This window comes from Podarcis filfolensis (assembly GCF_964270895.1).
Source record: "Podarcis filfolensis genome assembly, chromosome: 13".
NCBI classification, from domain to species: domain Eukaryota; kingdom Metazoa; phylum Chordata; class Lepidosauria; order Squamata; family Lacertidae; genus Podarcis; species Podarcis filfolensis.
In genome coordinates, this window is record NC_139615.1 from 14,193,864 (window position 1) to 14,215,800 (window position 21,937).

Sequence of the window (21,937 nt, forward strand, 5' to 3'; positions counted from 1 at the left end):
GGAAAGCTCTTCACTCTTCAGTATATTGTTACATGTGGATCCAGAACTGGCCTCCACAGTCACTTACGGACTCACTGTTAAAACCATGTTCATGGAAGACAATCTTACTCGGCTACGAGTGATCGCCACCCACCCCACCCCATTTCCCAGCAGTGTGAGATTCCCAGGGTTCCAGACGCTTGCTCATGTTTCTTTCAGAAATTAGGCATGGCAGAGACTGTGAAGTCTTTATGATATATGGATTTATTACACATATATTCAACCTGTCCCTACATGGAGGGATTAAAGAGCATTCACATCCTGTGAGGGTCTGGCCTCCCCCTTAAGGGCAGCATTGGAGTCAAAGGACAGCAAAAAGTCTGTCCTCTGTGCCTCTTAGTTCCAGCCTGTCATTCCCAGCCCCTCCTTCTCCTTCTTCTTGCTGCCAACCCACTCCATCATTCAAAGTGGAAACCTTAAACCTGGCTTTTGCCTCTGCCCACAAGCACCCAGCAAGAAGGGGCCCCACTCTCCTTTGCCTGCAACCTTACCCTCCTTGATGGCTTTCCTTGATGGGTCAATACTGGCTTTTGTCTCCTGCTAACGGCCCATCCAGCTAGCTCTGCATAACTAAATCCAGGGGTTTCTGTGTTTGGCAAAGTTTAATCACCTTGATTAATTCTTACTTTTACTAAATCCAGGAATTATGGGGGAACCTGGCCCCCCACAAATCAATAGCAATGTTTTAAAAGGGGGATATTGCAATTAAACACAGACGCTTCTTCTTCATATCTGACGTGCATGTTCTAGAAGTTTTGCTTTGCACTTTTTTGCACATATAAATATGCTTGGCTTACTCAAGTTTTTAAAAACATTCTCTTTCTGATTTTTTGGAGGCAAACATAAAAGCCATATATTTATTATTTTGTTGGGTTTTGTTCTGTTTTGAAGCGCTTCCTAACCAAGGTGGCCCATAAATATTATATTTAAGACTGTTTTCAGGCTCATTTGACTCCTGCCTTCCCCACCAATTGAGTTATCCTGCTGGGCCGGCGGTGGGGGGGTGGGCGGAGTTCCAATATGGGGAGTTGTAGTTTTTTGGATCCCAGCCAACTTCAGGCATTTCCAGTCGTGTGGAATTGTGACTCTGAACACACACATACACACACACACTGTGCGATCTGCCCTCTCCCAAAGTGATTTAACACGTTAGTATAGAATAGGGAGCCATTGTTTAGAGTGTTGGACTCCAAGACCTGGAGGTCCCCCCTCAGACATGAAGCTCGCTGGGTGACTTTGGGCCAGTTGCTGTCTGTTAGCCTAACCTACCTCACAGGTAGCATAAAGGGGGGTGGGGCTCCTTGGAGGTAAATTGGGATGTGTATATGTACAGGTAATAAATAATGTGTGAGAGGTGTCATTGCTACTTTCTAGAAAACCCCAAAGGTCCCTTGGGTGCACACTGCTCGTTGCATGTCTGTTGGGGGTTACACTCTGGGGGAAACCAGTCTGCCTCTTTTGTCTTTTCCAGCCCTCTCCCCTCACAAGCATCTGCAGAGGCCCCCGTTGAGGTTTACTGTGGACTGTGAGCTTGCCCAACGCAGCACCTTAACTTTCTGCTTGCTTCTTCTGCAGTGGACTTGCCAAGCCACCTTTCGTCATCGCCACCATCTCTCTCCCAGCAAGAAATCGCACTCGGGATAAAAAATGCATACAACCTGGCCATCAACATGCAGGATGGCGCAAAACAGCTGCTAGCAGACTATGTGAGTCCTCAGAACCTGAGAGAAATGAACATATTCTTGGAGGCCAGGAAGGTGTGTGTGTTCAGCTAAGCACTGAAATTAATGAGCCGAAGACAGCCATGTCCTTTTACTTCAATATTGATTGATTGCTTTTATATCTCACCTTTTTCACCAACCCTGTGAGAGGTAGGTTAGGCTAAGGGGCAGTGGCTGGCCCCAGGTGACCCCATCAGCTTGTGTAAGTCACTTTGAGATCCCTTGGTGCAAAAATGTGGCTACAATAAAGCCAGCTATGCATGGAAAGACAGCCAGCCTTTTTCCTGAATCCCAGCGAGGATTTGAAACCTGATCTCCCAGGTCCTAGTCTGACGCTCTAAACATGAGGCCGCACTGGCTCTCCTCCGATCTGACTAGCCTTGTGTGTAAAATGATACTGGTTTGCCTTAACTCTGAGCACAGGACGGGGGCTGACGCAGGTGCGGACAGCCTAGCTGCAGTAACTTGGCCCGTGATCAGAGGCACGTTGCATTTGAATTGTCTCCTCTTCCCCCATCCCCACCTCCTTAGATCATCTCCTGGTTTGCCATTTCCCTGTAGCTCGGCAAGTGACCTTGGCCTAGCCTCGGAATATCTCAGCCAAACAACAACGTTACAAAAGGGTGTTTATGAAGACAAAATGCGATTGTCTCATCTGCCAGTACCTTGGAGAAAGGGTGGGGTACAGAATCCAGAAACCCGAACGTCAAGGCTTAAGAGCTCTGACCGTCTTGTGTGTCTTTTCATTTCTCAGATGTCTATTCAGGACGAACCCTTCACAAATGCCGGTTTCAACCCTCCCGTCGAGCCCTTCCCAGGCCTGCCATCGCCATCCCTTCCCCCCAGCGCCTGGCTGGACCTTAGCGACGCCGAACGCCTGCAGCAGAACGTCACGGCCTTCTCCAATTTGCCAGTGTTCCTGTCTGCCGTCAAAAGCCAACAGGAGGAGATGAACTCCAATGCCAGTGACCTGCACCACCAGCTCACGTTGTCGCGCCTGCAGTGCCTTGGTCTGTCGAACCACCTTGCATCCATCATGGCCTCCATGGGCCTCGTACCTGCTCCAGCGACGCCGGCTGAGCCACCGGGACTTGGCGGCTCCTTTTTCATGAAATTTTCCGGCTACCGCGTTTGCCATCTCTACCGGGATTGGGTCCTCCGTTGCGTAAAGGATCTGTCCCTCCTGGCTGACAGATACCCTGTCCCCTCGCTCTGAGGGGAAATTATGTGGTGTCGTATGTACCATCCCGGTTGGCTTCTGTTTTTGTGTTGGTGAGGGGAAGTTAGGAGAGTAGTAAACTTTTTCTCTCTGCCCACGGGAAGGCTGAAGGAATGAAACGCCCTTCCCTTGTGAGGAATGCTTTTCTCATGTAGCTGCCCCAGCAAAGCAACGCTGAACTGCCTCCATCTTGCCTATCTCCTTCATATTCTCATTCTTGTCCTTCTTGTCTTAAAAAAAATATAAATCCAGAATATGAAAGGAGAAAATGTTTGCAGAGGAGCAGCATTGACTCTCCCGCCTTTTGGCAGGGCCTGAATGCCTTTGTTCATTGTGAGACAAGAGAGATGGCGCTTCCACCCCACAGCAGCCATTTTGTGAGAGCTACTTTGGCCTCTCAATTTGGAAGAGGTTCTCGAGGGGAGCAGGGTATCTGGTTCCAAATTTTTCACGTCCCTGTAACACTGAACACTAAGAAACATGATGCTCAAAGGCAGTGGAAAGCCAATATAGCCTATGTGCTTGTCCTCTGTGTGGCGCATTTAGGAATTCAACAGGTAAAGAAAGCCTGTAGGCTCTGTAGATGGCTAACGAGAGAAGCATGAACCTACCACAGTTATTCCTGTCACAGGTGTTAAAGGTGCAGAGCGGAAGTGGGGAAAGGTGGTTAAGATGGAGTCTTTATGAGCAAGGCTGTTTGTGGTATTATTCCCTTTCAATCTGAACACCTTTCTACTGGACGGTGAGACACATTGAAAGAGGCTGTGTGTAGTTCAAATCCCTTACTCGGGCCCTAACCTACCTTACAGGGTTATTGTGAGGATGAAATGAGGAGGGGCAGAGCCCTGTAGGCCACCTTGAGCTCCTTGGAGGCTATAAATGTAATAATGATTATTTTTTTTCCCATTGGTTCCTCAGTGCCGAGTTAGATCTCTCAAAGAATTATCTTGAGGGAGAAACCATTACCTATTTCATGGTATCTTGTTAACCCTTAATAGCCCTTCTGACCCCACCCTTTTCTCCAGTTCTGGGGAGGAAGAGGCCTCTTTCTGTGCAAACTCTGGTTTTGAGAAAGCTGTTCTCTCCAGGGCTTTTGTCCCTGCCCTAGAGACTTTAGTTTCTACTGTATGTGTTATTTTTATATTAATTATATATGTGGATATATTTATATAGCTGCAGCCTAATTATGTGAATATTGTTAAATTAAACTATTTTTAGTAGGAAACGCAGTCGTTGTGACTTTTCTCTGCCACGGTGGGGAATGGAGCTCACGTAATAAACTTCTGTCAGGTTGCTTTTATTTCCCAAACCTATGGAAGCAAGCATTCAAACGGTATATGGAAGGGGTAGCCAAGGAAGGGCTTGTGGCTGCATGCATGCCCACAGATGCCTCCCCTGTGGCCAACACTGTCCTCTTATGATGCTGAAATTAGGCTTGAAAGAAGCATTTTATTGGAGTTAACAGGATAGGCTTGGGGGGGGGGCAGGTGCTCTGTTGCTGATTCTGTGGGTGTGTGGCTTTCAAAAGTGCCCCTAGGCCCAAAAGGGGTTTGTTTCTGTTAGAGGCCCTCTTGGGCCTGCCAAGGGTGCCTTTCCCTCACTGCCTAATAAATAGCCATGTGCATTGAGGTCGAGGGGCCGAGGCTGCCAAGTCCAGAGCGTGGGGCTTCCAGAGAGTCTTGTGCCTCTGAAGCCTTTCAGAGAAAACATGATAACTCCAGCCTGGCAAGTGAGTCCCATCCACAGAGGGGACCAAGGGCAAGAGAAGAACTGCATGCACGGCGGTTATCTCTGCTGAAAAGTGCATCCAGCAGGTGCAACAATTAACTTCATGTGGAAAATCCCTCCATGTTCCATCGTGACAGGCACTGTTGCTGCCACTGAGGCAGGCAACCGAGGCGCTGACTAAAAAAGGCAGCGAGAAAACAGTCACGAGGCAGGCAAAGCAGCCCTGACAGCGGCAGCAGCAGCTCAGAAGAGAAGCGACCCCCAGCTTGCAGGCTTCCATCTGCAATTTTTGTTGCAGTATTTTTTGTGGACTTGGCTGCCAAAACAGGCAATGCGGCCCACGGGACAGACAGCCCTGGCCTAGAAGCTGACCCCCCCCCCATAAACACGCACACAGTTCACTGCTCTGTCCAGCGTCTTTTGCATCGACGCTTCTTCTTAAATACTGTACTGACTTAACAATTCCGACTTAGGCGGTGATGTACGAAACTGGTAGCCAGAACACTTCAGCATTTTTCAACAACTTTCTCCGTCGTTTAAGTGGAAGTGAAGTGAGCGGTATTTCACTACGATGCGGCTGTGTTACAGAGCTTTGGGCCCACTGTCAACTTCAGAGTCTATATAAACAAGTGCCAAAATACAGTGAAAACAGTTTCCAAAACTGCAGAAGTGTGTGCTGCCTGTGTAGAAAACTGGCAGGGAACAGCTGTCTCTGTGCGTGGAGACATGCAGTTCTGAGCAAACACAGTATTTGGCAGGGAACAGAACTCATTTCAGCAGTGTCTCTCTATGTGTGTGTAGATAAAACCAGAAACTTGCATATAAACAACTTCTGGCTCAATAACTGACCCCACGCCATACACGCATTATGAAGAGGGATTTATGCTGCCTGCTGTGTTACTTTTCCCCAAAAGGGCTTGTCCTAAACCAATATAAAAGCCAAGAGGGGGCTGGGAATCCTGTTGTCCTCCAGTTTCTGGACTACACCTGCATACACACCATGCATTTAAAGCACATTCTCCACCACCACCACACACAAAAGGAATCCTGGGAATTGCATTTTAAGGGTGCTGGGACTCATAGTTCTGTTAATGGGTAAATTACAACTCCCAGGATGGGGCAAAGATGATAGGTTCCTTATCTCCGATACACCAGAAGCATGGAAAACATGCCTCACCATCTGCTGCACGAGCAGCATACACACAGCATTTCATACACAAGCATATTTTGGACACTAGGGAGATTGTGCAACCACTTCCCACTCTGGAGACACTGATGGCGAGGTAGGGGCAGCTAAATCCCAAAGGACCAGGAGTTCAGTAGCTCACACTAACAAAATATTAAACTCTGCTTGCCCACCCGTAGGCAAAAAAACCACAACACCCCAGGTTAATGATTTTCAAGAAACCGGGCACTGTTGGTGTGTACATACTAGGTTATAAGTTGCATAGCCGGACTGAAAGTGGCTGGGCAGGACTTGGTGGAATTCAGGCGAGGAAGTTCAGGAGGGCAGATTGCTGTGGCTTGAGCAGCCTGCAAGCTTCATCCCAGTGGACAGGGACAGAGAGACGAACAGGAGATACAGGTCCCATCACTGCCAGGCTGGAACTTTTGGAGAAGAACCATAGCTCAGTTGAAGAGCATATGCTTTTGAGTGCGGGTCCCAATTCTTTCTGCAGCATCTTCAGTTAAAGCATCAGGTTATGGCAGGGGCTGTAAAAGCAGGCCCAGTGCCAGCAGCCAGCCAAGTAGGACATTGGCTAAAGGCCCCAGGTTCTTGGAAGGGCCCCAAGTCAGCCTGATCCAGCTGTGCCCTCCTGGCCTGGCCCCTGGATGCTCTTTGGCAGTGGGTGTTGTAGCTCAGCTCCCATCCACAGTGACTGACTGCCATTTTAAGTTATCCAAAATGTAAGACCCTGGCCCACAGATATATGAAATTTTCTGATATTATAGGTTTCTGGTCCAAGTAAGACCTGGGATGATGCCATGGGCTCCCCCCAAATCTGGTGCCAACCCCGTGTAAAACACATCTCCCCGAAAAACCACCACTGCCAGTCTGTATAGCAGAGGGGAATTCTAAGCTAGAAGCTCAAGCAGGCTGACCTGACAGAACGCTTCTTCACATGCCTTAAAAATAGTAATAATAACAAGCCTCACGTCAGGAAGAATAAATTATGCCAGAGCAAACCACGCCAACTTTATAGGATGGATGCAACATTTTTCTCCCCGGTTTTGTCTTATGGAATTTATACACAGCTCTGGCAAAGAATGTGTTTGTTTGCTTTAGAATATCCCTTTTGCGTCATTCAAAGATCCTGGGCTACGTCCAACGACCCAGTGGAACCAGTAAATGAAATATGCCTTCAGCTATAAAGCACCGCATTGAATTCCGATCACCCACCAGCCCCGCCACTTCCTGCATAAACCCGATTGTTGGATGCCAGCCCAGATAAGGAGTTCTCTGTGTCCTTAGCTCCATGACAAATCTCCAAAAAGGTTCTTCACATAGGTGGGGGGGGCAGCCTCCGAGGGAGCCCCTCGGGATTTCGGAAGATGTTTGGACTGCTCAGGGCAATACATACACCTCGTTTTGTGAAACGTTGACGTCAGGGTTCCCCATTTTGCCTTTTGGGAAAAACCACTGACCTTAAGGAACAGACCTACCCAGCTGCTGTACAAGCTAGAGCTGGAGAGAACTTGCCCTAACTTTGCACTTCCATTTCAAATGTGTGGAGCCCCACTGGGGAAAGGAGGGTTCCGGTAACCACAGATATTTGGTTGGTCACTGAAGACAGCTAGGATTTGTCAACCTCTGCTTGCTTCAGAAATTCCTGGATTCAGTAAAAACTGACTTGAAAGGAGAAAAGAGGATCTGCATTATCTGGACAGGAAAACCACAGAGAGCAGAAGCGGATGGGGAGGGAAAGCTCATGTGCACTAGAGATCAAAAGGCAGCCAGTTCAGGCAGAGGTCAATAGAGGCAAAGGGACCAAGGCCTTCTAGGGTGTCAGAGAGAGAGGAAGCGCAACACAGCTCAGCTGGCAGAGCATGGGACTCTTAAACTCAGGGTTATGGGTTCGAGTTCCACATTGGGCAAAAGATTCCTGCATTGCAGGGGGTTTGACTAGATGACCCTCAGGATCCCTTCAATTCTACAATTCTATGATTCTGTTCTATGATAAACACCATGGATTATGGGTTCTTAATCCATGACCAAGTGAGGAAAAATCTGAGTAAGAGTTATTGCCTCTCAAAAAAACCCAACAACCATTCAGAGAGAATGATAAAAGAATAGCAGGGATTTAAATAAGAAGGACTCACAAAGCTAATAGGGTTGCCATATTTTGAAGAGCAGAAAAGAGGACACAGTTGCCGACTTCTGCTTTTAACTATGGATCACTATGATGACTCTACCCGTAAAAAAGAGGACATGCCCTGGAAAAAGAGGGCATATGGCAACCCTACCTAGATGAACCTTCTCCCCCCTCATACAGCTACGGTTCCTAGAGGGATTTAACAATGAATTCACAGGAAACTCTGGGAATTGTAGCTCCATGAGGTGAATAGGAGACCCCCAACGACTTTCAGCATCCTTGACAAACTGCAGTTTCCAGGAGTCTTTGCAGGAAGCCATAAAGTGTTTAAAGTCCTGTCCTGAACCCCTGGCCTACCTGGCAGCAAGTTAGTAGGCCAAGTCCAAAGTTCGAAGTCTGAAGGTCAAGCCACACAAGTGAAGTCCAAAGGTCAGGAAATGAGGTTCAGGGTCATTCCAAGTCCAAAGTCCAGCAGTCAGGAAACAGTCCAGAGTCAGCCCTGAAGCTCAGTTCCATGGTTGTCCAGCAACATTCCAGTGAAGGACCATCAACATGGAGAGCTAAGGAGACACAGCACCTCGGCTCTGCTGCCCTTTTATACTTCGCATGCTGGTGGATTGCATCATCTGGGCTCAGTGAGACAGGTGAACCTCACCTGTCCAAACCTACCCCAGCCGAGGACTCACACACCTCCTCCCAGAGCCTCACCTGGCCAGCTAGGGAGCTGGGCTGTGGGTCCTTGCCTGCCTCAGCTTCCTGGAGCACCCTGCCCACTTCTCCCTATGCCTCAGAGCTTGCCTTGTTTGTATTTTTATTATTATTTCGCGCCCACCATGTTTGTAGAGACAGGGGCCCTCTGGCTCTGGTGATGAATCCTGCTGCTCTGGTTCCTGTGCACTGACCCCCATCCCCTCGTCATCCGCCATCACTCTGTGAGCACTTCCTACACCAACCTCTCCTTCCCCATTCCCAGTTTGCTCCATGGTGTCCCAGTCCCCGGCTACACCCCTTGCCAGGATCCTCTTCCTCCTCCCTGTCATCCCGCCAGTTCATGACAGTATCATGGCACTTCAAATGTATGGTGGGATTGTGGCCAAAGAAATAAAGAAAAGGGGGAAAGCAGACGGGGGAATAGGAGGAAGTCCAGTGAAGCTGAGCGTGTTCACACATTACACTGGAAACAGGTGCAAGCTTGCACCTGTTCAAGTGTTTGGTGAAAGACTGTACACTTTTTTATATGCACAGCTCAGTTATCATGTACACAGATATTGCACGCATCGAACATTACAAGTGAAAAGTACTCATGCATGTACAACTATTTTTCTATACAGGGATGAAGATTGTACACCCTTTGAGACTTATGGGTATCAAAACGGGGGATAGTTGATAAAAGTCTAGATGTATCATTCTTTATAATGATCTGAGAGAGGACAAGGGTCTTGAGCATTCACCCTGATTTGTCTGCGCAAATTATGTGGGGAGGTGACAGCTGCTATTTATTATTTCATTCTGTTTTGTTTGCAAGGAAGTCTATACAATGTTGCATCAAGCCGTTGTGATCCCACACTTTCCTGTGTATTTCCCCCTCGCTTTACTTGCCACAAAAGGTATGGAGTGTGTGTATGTTTTGGAAGTTGGTTTGTTACACGTGCACCACATCCGCTTTAATTGTGCAACCTAAATTTGCCAGTATGCAATTGAATCCCACCCACAAGATAGCTACGGCTTCTTCACCCTCTGTGCATGATCAGAATTTCCCAGGATAAATAATGACATCCTCACAGCATGCTGTTAGTCATACCGGGCATATAAACATGTTTCATCATCGTATCTGCCGCTTCTCAAAACAGAAGCAAACATATTGCGGTTTCTCCTGCTATTGTGCTTCCTGACACTATTCCTCACGGCCTCTTATCAAGCACAGTGTTTCCCTTATCTCTCCAGGAGCCAAAGTCTCACCGGGACTTATCCCTCCTGTCACAGCAATCCTTACAAGCAGCTTCCAAAGAGCCAAACAGCTTCATGAATGCCATCCATTTTGCTCCATTCAGTAGGCCTCATGGGCTGGGTCAGGCTGGATTAGCACCAAGTGAGGCACCGGTCACCAACGTGGTGCCCATGGCTGCAACCACCTCTTGTGGTGCCTGGAAAATGTCTTGGGGAGGGGGAATCCCCACACTATTTTGAGGGCCTGCCTCTTTTTCTGTGTTTTTTTTTTTTTTAAAATGTCAGCCATTATGCCACACAGTGGTACCTCGGGTTACAGACACTTCAGGTTACAGACACTTCAGGTTACAGACTCTTCTAACCCAGAAATAGTACCTTGGGTTAAGAACTTTGCTTCAGGATGAGAACAGAAATCATGCGGCGGCGGCAGGGAGACCCCATTAACTAAAGTGGTACCTCAGGTTAAGAACAGTTTCAGGTTAAGAACGGACCTCCAGAACAAATTAAGTTCTTAACCCAAGGTACCACTGTACTCCCATGGCAGCCATTTTGTGACTGGCGCCCACACCACTTTCTCAAAAATTCCACATGTACCCACCGGCCCAAAAGAGGTTGGCACACCCTGCTCTGAGGAATTATGAGAAATTCAAAGGATGCCTAAAGAGCTTCCTGTCTCACGACTCTTCAAACATGGATCTGGACCCGGGGGTGCACATCCATGCTCAGAAGCCTTCTTTAACCTTCTTATAGAGCCCTTCCCTCTCACAAAAACCAGCGGTTGCCATCTTTTCTCTGGCGGCTAGATGAAAGGTGCCAATAATACAACTGGCTTTCTTTTTTTTAATCCCCCAGCATGAAGAGGCAGGGGGGAGCTGCACCTGTTGAATTTCGGCCCGTCATTCAAAGCATAGCAGGAGGCTTGTCTGTGGCAGTGGGGTCTTTCTTTCCGCCTCTCTTTGCTTCCTTTGGGGTTGAAGCAAACAGGGATAAAATGCACCCGCGCTCATCCAACAGGGGGCAGCCGTGGCCGTGTCTTGATGGGGGTAGCGTTTGGTGGGTAGGGGGGTAAAGGAAGGATGGAATTAGAAATTATAAAGAAAGCAGGGGAGACAAAGGAAGAAACTGAACACCACCGTGGGCTTAGAGAGCCTACACAACAGCCAGTTTCAATCTCTGCACATTCCCAGCGACAACACCCAGAATTCCTGGCTCCCGTCCATTGCTTTCTTTTCTCTGCAATTCGTTGGAAAGGGTGTGAATCATTTTTTGAGGAAGAGTGACACTCCGGTCTCTGAGCAGATAACCTTGGACTCAGAGGCTGACATGCTTCCCCACATGCCTTCAAGAGGCAGCAAACAAAGGTCACACTTTCTCCTCCTCCTCTAGTGCCAGGGAGCTTCAAAGGCAGGAAGCGCCCGGTCCTGTCACTTTCGTTTCCTCAGAAGTGGCGCAGGACAACGGACACATCTATCCTGCAAAAGATACGTGCAGCATGACGGCTTGGAACTCCAGGGTTACGCCACTAACTGTGGACATTTCATGCCGTATTTTCGCACCCAGGACCCATATCTGAGGACGCACTTCTTTTTAACTACCGTATTTTTTGCTCTATAAGACTCACTTTTTCCCTCCTAAAAAGGGGAAATGTGTGTGCGTCTTATGGAGTGAATGCAGGCTGCGCAGCTATCCCAGAAGCCAGAACAGCAAGAGGGATTGCTGCTTTCACTGCGCAGTGATCCCTCTTGCTGTTCTGGCTTCTGAGATTCAGAATATTTTTTTTCTTGTTTTCCTCCTCCAAAAACTAGGTGCGTCTTGTGGTCTGGTGCGTCTTATAGAGCGAAAAATACGGTATATACTTTTTCTGGCGGAAGTGTTCCCACCCAATTAGCCCCAGGCAGCATGGGAGTTGTAGTCTGGCAATGTCTGAGGGCCGCAGATTCCCCAGCTCCACATTAAGCTATTGTTTATTACCGTTTTGGCCTAACTTAGACACTGCGACTGTCCCTCCCTCTGTGCAGATATTCTGCAAGCTGTGCTTGCAGACATCAAGACAGGAACCAGACGGAAAGGCTAGATATTTAGGTGCAGGGTTACGTGGCCCAGCGCCACTTCTTGCTCCCGTGTTAATAACACCTGCACAGGGATTTTGCAAGTCTGGAAAGCAAGTCTCCTGTTTCCTCAAACACAATTTTGGGGCTTCTCCAAATGACCTGTTCACTGAGCCATTCCATTTGCTTTGTTTGCACAAAGCTTAGACAGAAGTTAGAATATCCCCAGGCGTTACTGAGCGCTCATTCTGATTTGTTTGCAAGGATGTTATACAACAGTGAAAACCTTCGTGCTGATTTGCTAAGACGTTTTCTTGTTAACCATTTGTATGCCCCTCACTTTTCAGTGCATTTCCTCATCACTTTCCTAACTGCAAAAAGTTTGTGGTTTTTTTAAGTAAGTTTGTCATGCTACGGTGACATACTTTAGTTAATGAAACCTAAATTTCTGGTATGTGGTTGAATCCCGCCAGCAAACTAGCAATTGACTAGAGGCTCCTTTTTTTAGGGATTGCATACCTGCACCAGTCTTTTGCAAGAAGCATAGTACAGCTCACATTTTGTCTTTGGAAAGTCTCTCAGTCAGGCAGTGTATAAGGATCACAGGGCAAATACATCAGGGAGGGGTGTTACCATTTTTACTATTGATTTTGGATGTTAATTTGAGCTCTTCTTCAACCTAGTTCTGCCAAAATAGACTACTGTTACCCAAACACCCACACCTTCACAGACAAAAAGAGAGAGAAACCCCGGGATCCTCCAATGTCATGGATTTTATTAGACAAAATAAAGTCCCATGTATGTACAAAAGGCAAGGATACATCCAAAGAAATCCTGAAAGGAAAATGGATGATCGTTGAGGTACCAAAAATATACTATTTTCAACATTCTTTTTTTTAAGTATTTAAAAATATACAAAATAAAATCATTTTTTTAAAAAACCAATTTATATCATTGAGAGGTGAGAAAAATTATGAAGAATATAAAAGACTTTATTTTAAAGCCACTTGGTTTTACCCAAGATGGCTGCATATCCTCAGGAGTTTACTCCCTACATACCCAACCATCCCAGAAATGGCTATACCTCACTGCTGTTACAAATATCTAAGGCACAGAGCAAATAACAGCAGTCCCATAACTCTTTTCCTCACTACCACCAGGTCTGATGGGCTCTTCAGATGTGGTTAACCAGGATGACATCAAACCAAGCAGTAATGCGCATGTGTGAACAGCTACCTCAGATGGAACTCCCGTTATCTCCTCACATCGCCTGAAAGGCACTGCAAAGTTCACAAATTCATCAAGGGAATTGGCCATCACCCCCAGCCTGGTGTCCTCTAGATATTTTGGACCACATCTCCCATCATCCATAACCACTGAGTGCTCAAGGGACCATCAGGTAGTGTGAGACAACCGCCTCAGGTAGTAAATGCTGGAGGGCATGGAGCAGCAACAAGGTGTTGTGGGGACAGAATGGCATGTGCCTGCAGCCTGCCTCGCATCCCACAAACTAGCCTTCTGCCCTAAGATGCAAGGGAGAACGCTGTTCTGTTGACACTGTTGACATAAGATCCAACGGTCGTCGCTTCAGGCAATGAAATGTTTTGGGCCGGTTCTGTCAGGTGACAAATGTCTATGTGTGATGCCCCCGCCTCCTTGAGGAAGTACTGATGAATATGTAAATTACATACACTGGAAAGTGTCAAGTATGGATATGAAACACTGACATGTCACAGACAGCCATGTGTTGGGGTTGCAAGCACCAGAGTATTGACATACATTATTAGTGTCCTCGTTTTACAGTCTATTTTGTAATTTTCCATCCTTTTCTAAATGGCCACCCCCTCTGTGGAATTTCTCTCTCTCCCTCTCAAAATAGAATAAATTAGATCCCATTGCCCCTTGTTAAATAGTACATAAATAACCCATGCAAACTTCGCTGGGACATAAATAACAATCATTTCATAAATATGCATGTGTGTGTGCGCACACATGTGCTTGTATATAGATCAGAATTGCCAATGTGGCCTACTCCAAATGTTTTGGACTACAACTCCCATCAACCCCTGCAAGGACTGCCAAGCTGCCTAGAGCTGATGGGAATTGCAGTCCAAAACACCTGAACAGCAGTAAATTGGAAAAGGCTGGGATGGATGGACAGATCAGTAGACAGATCTAGTTCTCTCTCTCACCCCCCCCCCCGCATTGTAACAGTAGAGTTGAAATCATATTAATCTCAGTTTACGTGTATGCCTGCCTGTTTGCCACTGAAAATAATAGACCACCCCCAGCAGGAGGACAAAGTGCAAAACCAGGAAGCATAAATGCAAGAGATCTCGCTGAGCACAAGCGCACAAGTTGACCTCATAGGGTGAAGACAGACTTAAAGAACTTGGGGTGACCAAGGCCTTAGAACTGAAGTGACAGGCAAGTCTGCCAGCCAATCATGTTCAACCAACAGCTTTGTCCTTCCTCCTCACTGACACTTGCAGGTAGGTTGTCTGTCTTTTTAAACACACCTTTTAAAATGCTGCATAAACATTCTTATGCATTTATCATTTGTTGCCTTATTATTATTATTTAAAATGGGAAAGGTGTTTTTTTTTTAGTACATGATCTGGAGAGGCCCTGGGTGACATCACAGGGGAGCAGCAGCCAATGAGCACCATGCACAGCCAGGGGAGGCACCCAATCAGCACCACGCACAACCACAGGCTTCTGCTGAAAACCTGACGAGTGAGTTGTTGCTTTTTCCAGAGCTCAGCTCTGGAGATAAATAGATAATGTTCGGACTGGACACAACAAGGGCACTTCCAGACTTTCTCCGCCAGTCTGTGGGTGTTGCGTCTGTCTTCTCCCTACGCCTGCTTCCCTAAGAAATCTGCGGCAAGGAGAACAGATGAACCCTTTAACCTGGGAGTTACTCATTGAGCGATCCTTAGGCTGGGAATTTCTCCGCGAGGAGAGAGAAGTCTTTCACCGTCCTGTCAATCCACTCTTTGTACGTGTGGCACACCACGTAGCCCCGGACTTTCTTTTCGAACGTGTCGGCTTCCACAGACTCCAGCATGAGGGGGTCCGTGACGGCAGCGGGCGGCGCTCCCAAGGCAGACATGATGGCCGTCAAGTTGCTGAGGAGACCTTGGATGCGCAAGCGAGTCACCTTCAGCATATCCAGAAGTTCCACTTTGGTGGGGTTGAGCTCAAACTGGTCGTCCCGCACCAGCTGCAGGAACTCCGCCAAGGCGGTGTAGGCCTCGTAATTCTTCTCCACACGCTTGACGTGGCTGAGAGTCCGCCATTCCAGGAACGGGATGGCGGCCGTTGGCACCCCTTCGTAGCGCAGCCTCCGGGCATCGAAGCCGGAGTCGCTAAATGGGCTGCCTTGGTGACTCAGCTGGGAACAGAGAGAAAGAGAGAGGTTGTGTTTTTCAATTTAACAGGATTTGTACGCCACTCAATCACCCGTAACCTCCAAATAGAAGAAAGCTGGCGCAGGAATGCGCTGGAGAAATAACAGTCAGTAAAGGTTGCGTTGTCTCCCGACACGCTCCGTTTTTATGGGGCTGCTGGCCCCTGGCACCTACATGCACGGAAAACCTGCCGAGACTCTGCCAAAGGCATGGGACAGGAAAACCGATGTGGGAAATGTATTCCAGGGAAACCACCGGCAGTTCAGGGAAAGGCCTACGGCTCAGTGGCGGGGCATGTGTTTTGCATGCGAACAATTCCGGGCTCAATCCTCAACATCTCCAGGGAAGTCTGGGGCTGAGAAAATCCCCTGCTTCAGACTCTGGAGAGCTTCTGAGCTAGATGGACCGATGACCTGGCTCATTTTAAGCCAACTTCCTTTGTTTCCACTACCTAAAAGGTAGACAATTTTCAAAGGGTTAAATATTATGAGCAGCAGACGCGCATGTGGGCTCGAGGGTGCCTGCTGCGAAATGTGCCCTCGTCACTTCTCAGAAAGCCTGGGGGTGGCACCCTCCAGTACCAGGCTCCTTCATCCCTTTGGAATTCCTTGCAGGGAAGGCCAACAAAAACAGGCCTTTCGTTGTTCCCCAGATCAGCCGGCCGTAGTTCCACCTGAGTTCTTCCCCCCCTTTTTACGAGGTTGCCGTTGGCAGCTTGGCTGCACGCCAGAGCCCAGGCTGCAATGACCTCCCTACATCTGGCATCTGGTGCCCAGGCAGGTTGCGGGAAGCAGGGCACAGCAAATCTTTGGGCACTCAGCCACTGCGTGCAGGGATCAGAATAAAGGCGAAGGAGCGGCCACCGGAGAGTGGGAGATTTGCGCTCTCTATTGCAGCTTTGGTGGGGGGGGGCGACCAGTGACTCCTCTCTCCCTCGATCATGTTGCAAAGTCAAGGAACAAGCGTTGCGAGAACAATGGAGCAGCCGCGGGCAACCTTTCCGTGCTGTTTCTTCCTGGCGATACAGGTTTGCTCTGGATCCGCCAGAAGGGAAAGGGCTCGGTGCTGCTTTGGCTGCAGGTGCCTTTAGCCCGTAGCCTGAGGCGGGCACAGCCTGTTTGGTTACGTTGCCAGGACTGGAGCCCAGTCTGCAGCATTTCTGAGTCCTGCAGGGCCTAAGCTTGATCTGGTGAAAGGCATGGAGCTTGGTGGCCTTGCCTTGAGGGAAAGGAGTAGACCACCTGCCCTCTTTCCAGCACAGAGCATTTATACCAGAGGTGGGGAGCCAGATCCTTAGGAGATCCCAGCGTCACAGGCCAAATTCAGCAAGTGGAAGGCACCTGTTATCTTAATTAATTAATTTTATAATGAATGATTTTAGAGTGTTGTTTGTGTTGTACTTTTGTACTGTTTTATTGTTGTTAGCCGCCCTGAGCCTGGCTTCGGCTGGGGAGGGCGGGATATAAATAAAATTTATTATTATTATTATTATTATTATTATTATTATTATTGATAACAGGTGATTGGGCGCTTTGAAGCCCCAAAGTCACTAGCACTTCAAGGCTCTTGGTTGTGCACCGGCAGCCATTTTTCTACCTGTACAGCTCCTGACACCGGGTGCGGAGCAAGTGGGTGTGGCTTGGGGAAAAGAAGTTTCATGGGCCAAGTTTGGTCCACAAGCCCTATCCCTCAGTGATTACACATGTGAGGTTTAAAACCCTTTCACAGAATTATAGAATTGTAGAGTTGGAAGAGACCCTGAGGATCATCTAATCCAACCCCTTACAATGCAGGAATATGCAGCTGTCCCATACGGGAATCAAACCTGCAACCTTGGCATTATCAGCGCCACGCTCTAACCAACTAAGCTTTGCTTCAGTCCAGCTTGTAATGTGACAGTGAGAAGTGTCATGCTTCGATTTAAATTATAGCAATTCTTTCTGAAGGTTCATGCACACTTATAAATTGGCATATCAATTTTTGTGCAAATCTGCACCCTCTGTTTTTTGGGTTATGCATACCCTCTGTGTTGGCTATGTGTAAGCGGCCACCTTAATACACAGATACTGCATATACAAGCAATGAAGTCAGATGGGGCCTGTGACCTTTAGGAGCTGCTTGTGAATTTTCCATAGGTATATGGCTGGGTGCTGTTGGAAGGAGAAGGCTGGACTGGATAAACCTTGGCCTGGTCATTTCTTAAGTCTTTAGCTTCGGTGACAAAAATGGAGATTTAAGCCTCACCTATGAAAACGTCCCAAGGATACATCGGAAATTTTTACCCAAAGAGCCTCCTATAACTTCACTACAAACATATCCCCTGACTTTACAAAGGGGGCCTTGTGTCCTACATACCAAAGAACGCTGATCATATATCCAATGTGTTGTGTAGTTCTGCAACCAAATTCAGGAACTGGTCCTGGGCACAGAATCCCAACCTTTCATTTTTATGAGAAAGGACGCTTCTAGTCCTTAACGTTGCAAGGAAAGGTTGGAAAAGATGCAGGCAAAATCTTAAAAGCATTGCAAGAGATGGTGGCTCTGAGCAGGATTCTCAGATGTCAGCAGCGCCACTGCCCTGCATAGTTTCCTCTCTGTCATGCCAGGACTGGCAGAAATAAGGAAATGCATATGTATTTGCTTCATTTGCCTACTTTGCATAATCCTGCCCTCACTTTATTTCTTCTTTTCTTTTGCAGAATATAGGTCTGGAACAGAGCAGGTATTCTAAAAACATACTTAACATATATATATATATATATATATATATATATATATATATATATGTTTAGACTTTCAACTTGCTGCTTGCTGCTTGTCTATTAAGGACCCCCTTGCTATGGGTGATCCAGAGGATTCTGGGTTACATTCTGGGTGGCATGCTCTGCTCATGCAAAGCACTTCAACTGAAGGTGTAACATTAAACAAACAAGCAAACAAAAAACCCTCGGGAAATTCTCACCCAACACACCGGATTTCAGAGGAAAGTGGGGAATCATGAGAAAGCTGCCTCCTGAGGAATGCCCACAAGGTAATAGGCTTCTGAGGAACTAGAGGGATTATTGGGAAATAGCTGGAAAGGGAAACAACCTTTGCGAAGCATAGGCAGAAGCTGCTCTTCCAGAAAAAAGGCAAAGCTCTTACATAGGTGTTCAGAAGGACGGTGCTGTTGGCTTTCATGAGGCGGGCCAGGTTGAAGGTCTGGCCAATGATGGTGCTGATAGATGAATCCCGGTCAGGGGAGACGATGTGGACCAGGCCTGCACAAATGACGAGGAGACTTCTGGCTGAAAAGGAACCAAATGAATATTCAGTGCAGGATTGGCGCATGGTTGGGGTTTTTTAATTGGGCCCACCTCTCTGAATGTGGCTCCTCACCACTGTCACTGCCACTTCTCTTTCGCTTCCTGTCTCTCCCGTTGCCTCAGTGTTGAGATAAGCTCGCTCAAAGTTCAACCTCCCTCCCAAAATGTGGCAGCATCCTTGAGACGGCCATTCCCATCTGCCTGAAGACCTCCATCAGGTCAACGTTTTCCTAACCTCGGGAGTCAAGACAGGGACAGTTTGAGACTTTTAAGGACACACAAGGCAGCCTCTGTTTACGCTGCGCAGTCATCCGAAGCAGGAACACAGTCCTGCCATTAGGAAACAGCGCAAGGGTTTTAGGGCACTCGTAAAGGATAGAGCCGGGACGTGGGTGGCGCTGTGGGTTAAACTACAGAGCCTAGGACTTGCTGATCAGAATGTCGGCGGTTCAAATCCCCGCAACGGGGTGAGCTCCCGTTGCTCGGTCCCTGCTCCTGCCAACTTAGCAGTTCGAAAACACCTCAAAGTGCAAGTAGATAAATAGGCACTGCTCTGGTGGGAAGGTAAACGGCGTTTCCGTGCGCTGCTCTGGTTCGCCAGAAGCGGTTTAGTCATGCTGGCCACATGACCCGGAAGCTGTACACCGGCTCCCTCGGCCAGTAAAGCGAGATGAGCGCTGCAACCCCAGAGTCGGCCACAACTAGACCTAATGGTCAGGGGTCACTTTACTTTTACCTTTAAAGGGTAGAGCCAGTGGTGGTTGTAAGGGTTAGTTAGAGTAGGGGTGGGTTCAAGGGCCACATTTCCTTCTGGACCACCTCCCAAGGGCCACCTGGGGCCAGAGGTCAAAGTAGGCAGGGCAACACATGTTAAGTAGGCTCGTTTCGAAACACGCCCCTCTCTAGACTCCAGTCAGACAACGAAGAGGCGTTGGCAGGGTTCAGGGACACATCCCAGCCAGGCAAAAGCATGCACCACATGAAGCAGGCAAGGCCAATGAGGGGTGTCTAGGGAGAGGGGTGTGGCCTGGGGAATGTTCCGAGGACCAGACAGCAGGGCCGGCCCTGGACGTTTTGTCACCTGAGGCCAAACTAAAAGTGCTGGTCCTCCCAGTTTGCCGCCGCCGCGACAGAAACCTGCTGCCCCACCTCCTTGACCACAATTTCACAGGCACACCGGCACTATGGCGACCGGCCTGGAGTGTCTCCAATGGCAAGATGGCTGCACCACAGCGAGGAGAGTTGTAGGAAGCGCCTTGTTTACACTCCCGGTTTCTCCTCGTCATAGCGCAGGTGTTCTGCATTGGTGATGCTCCAGGTTGGCCGCCTTAGTGCTGGTGCACCTGCACATTGAGCCAGTGGTGGGAGGCAGTAGATGCAGCCTCCAAGGAGCGCACCGCAAGCAGCCTTGGCTACCACAACAACAGGCAACACTCTCCTTGGAGGATGCTGCCTCTGTTGATCCTGCCACTTGAGGCAGCTTCCTCAGCCCGCCTCTTGGGTGGGCCAGCCCTGGCAGACAGAGAGCGCTGCAGGGTTAGAGTGTTGGACTACAACCTGGGAGACCAGGGTTCAAATCACTCTCTCAGCCTGACCTACCTCACAAGATTGTTGTGATGATATAATGTAAGAGAGACAGGGGTGCAAGCTATTTATATGCCACCTTAAGCTCCTGAAGGAAAGGGAAGGTCCTGTGATAAGTAAGAATGGAAGCAAAAGGTAGCAATTATATTTCGTTTAATATTTAATTTGTGTTGCCATGGGGAAGGGAAGGGCCAATTACATAATCAACTTCATGTCCATGCCTAAAGATGGAAAGAAGAAGAAGAAGTCCCAGCAAAAGAAGAATGGATACAAAAATTTATGGGATACGCAGGAATGCCAAAACTTACTGGAAAAATAAAAAATCAAGATAACAAACTTTTTTTAAATAAAAGAATGGAAATGGTTTGTTGAATATATACAGACAAATTGTAAACAGATAAGAACATTGGCAGGATTATTGTAATAACCTGCAGTTTCATAAGAGTATATATTTAAAGTAGATGAATAAATGAATTAATTAAGTCAATTTGGATATGCAGAAAATATTAAAAATAAATTTTAGGAACCACAGAAAGAGGGGGGAGGAAGTCAGGTTTTGAAATGTTAAAATGGCTGTAAAATTATTGAAATGTATAATAAATAAATAAAATTTTTAAAAACCCACTTCATGTCTTAGCATGATTTGGCATTAATGAATCAAATAAAGACACACACAAATGTCTCAATGCAGACATAACATGCTTTGGACTGCGACTTGGGAGACCAAATCAATTTCAGACATGAAGCTCACCTGGTGACGTAGTTAGTCACCGTTTCTCAGACTAACCTACTTCACAGGGTTGTTTTGAGGGTGAGCAGGGTAGAACTACCCAGAAGGATAAAATGAAATAAATAAAGAGAAAATAGTGCTAGCTTGCATCCACAACTAACAAAAAAAAAGTGATACGATTACTGGAGCCATAACGTAACAAGTAGAATCCTCAATATTTTTTCGCCACCTCTAAAAAAAAAACACCTTAAAAATCCAAGCACACACATGCATGTATTAGACCACCTTGGGGAAAAAGGAAGGTTGCACTTACCCAGAGAAAGAGTCATGGTTTCCTCACGGTTTTGAATCCCAGCAGAAATGCCAAGTTCTCTATGTCACCCCCTAATGGTTGGCAAAGGTATCGCTCCTTCCAAGAAATGGCTGCTGTCGCCCCCAAGTGGAGGATGTGGGTATCCCGCTGCTTTCTCAAATCACCTCTGCTGCCCCCAAGTGGAGGATGCTTGAATGTCTGGTCCTGATCTCTCTCTGCCTTTTTCTGAACCAGGAGATGCCCTCTAGTTGTGGGTTTCCTCTGCCCTGAGGTGGCTGCTGCTGCTGGTTGATGAGCCCCACTGAGACAGCTCTTTATATGCAGCCAAGGTGTTGTCCCCATCTTCTGAAATTCCCCAGCCTTCCTCCCCTCCCCTCTGTGGGCAAACACCTCCTACAGAAAGAGGAAGGGGGGGAAAGCATCATTTCTGCTTCCTGCTCCTAAGACACTAGGCTGGGGGGGAGGAGGGAGGGAGGGAGGGAGGGGAGGGGAGGGGCAGATTGTGAAATCTCTCCAATTTCCTGCACACTTGGGAAGAGAAGGAGGGAGAAATGAAAAGAAAAGCCAGGAGGGCAT

At 47.7% G+C, this 21,937-nt stretch overlaps 2 protein-coding genes and 1 long non-coding RNA gene across 5 annotated transcripts in view; 1 reads left to right on the forward strand and 2 right to left on the reverse strand.

The window, feature by feature from the left end:
- Positions 1-4,204, forward strand: part of CTF1 (cardiotrophin 1) — a gene marked incomplete at its 5' end in the record, with an annotated part of 8,694 nt that extends 4,490 nt beyond the window's left edge. The window contains 2 exons of one of the 2 annotated variants that reach the window (XM_083584253.1): positions 1,615-1,796; positions 2,515-4,204. In XM_083584253.1, coding sequence (XP_083440379.1) covers positions 1,615-1,796; positions 2,515-2,976 — 644 coding nt within the window. In that variant the 3' untranslated portion in view covers positions 2,977-4,204. The remainder of the gene's footprint in view (positions 1-1,614; positions 1,797-2,514) is intronic. The other variant, XM_083584254.1, reaches the window with a different exon arrangement.
- Positions 1-21,937, reverse strand: part of LOC310748480 — a 110,026-nt gene that overhangs the window by 59,241 nt on the left and 28,848 nt on the right. The window lies entirely within an intron of this gene.
- On the reverse strand, positions 14,215-21,669 carry LOC310748452 (cardiotrophin-2-like). 2 transcript variants are annotated; one of them, XM_083584270.1, is made up of 3 exons: positions 21,362-21,669; positions 18,574-18,716; positions 14,215-15,413 (listed from the first exon to the last, which is right to left on the reverse strand). In XM_083584270.1, the coding sequence occupies exons 1-3, from the start codon at positions 21,375-21,377 to the stop codon at positions 14,955-14,957; spliced, it is 618 nt and encodes a 205-aa protein (XP_083440396.1). In that variant the 5' UTR covers positions 21,378-21,669; the 3' UTR covers positions 14,215-14,954. The 2 variants fall into 2 exon arrangements, with proteins under 2 accessions (XP_083440396.1, XP_083440395.1); XM_083584269.1 differs by lacking the exon at positions 21,362-21,669 and having other exon boundaries at positions 18,574-19,109.

Excerpts from the sequence above, each read along its gene's own strand:
- LOC310748452 (XM_083584269.1), bottom strand. The coding sequence starts at position 18,759 with ATGCGCCAATCCTGCACTGAATATTCATTTGGTTCCTTTTCAGCCAGA. Across the intron at positions 15,414-18,573 it reads CCGTCCTTCTGAACACCTAT|CTGAGTCACCAAGGCAGCCC; the intron begins GTAAGAGCTTTG and ends CTCTGTTCCCAG.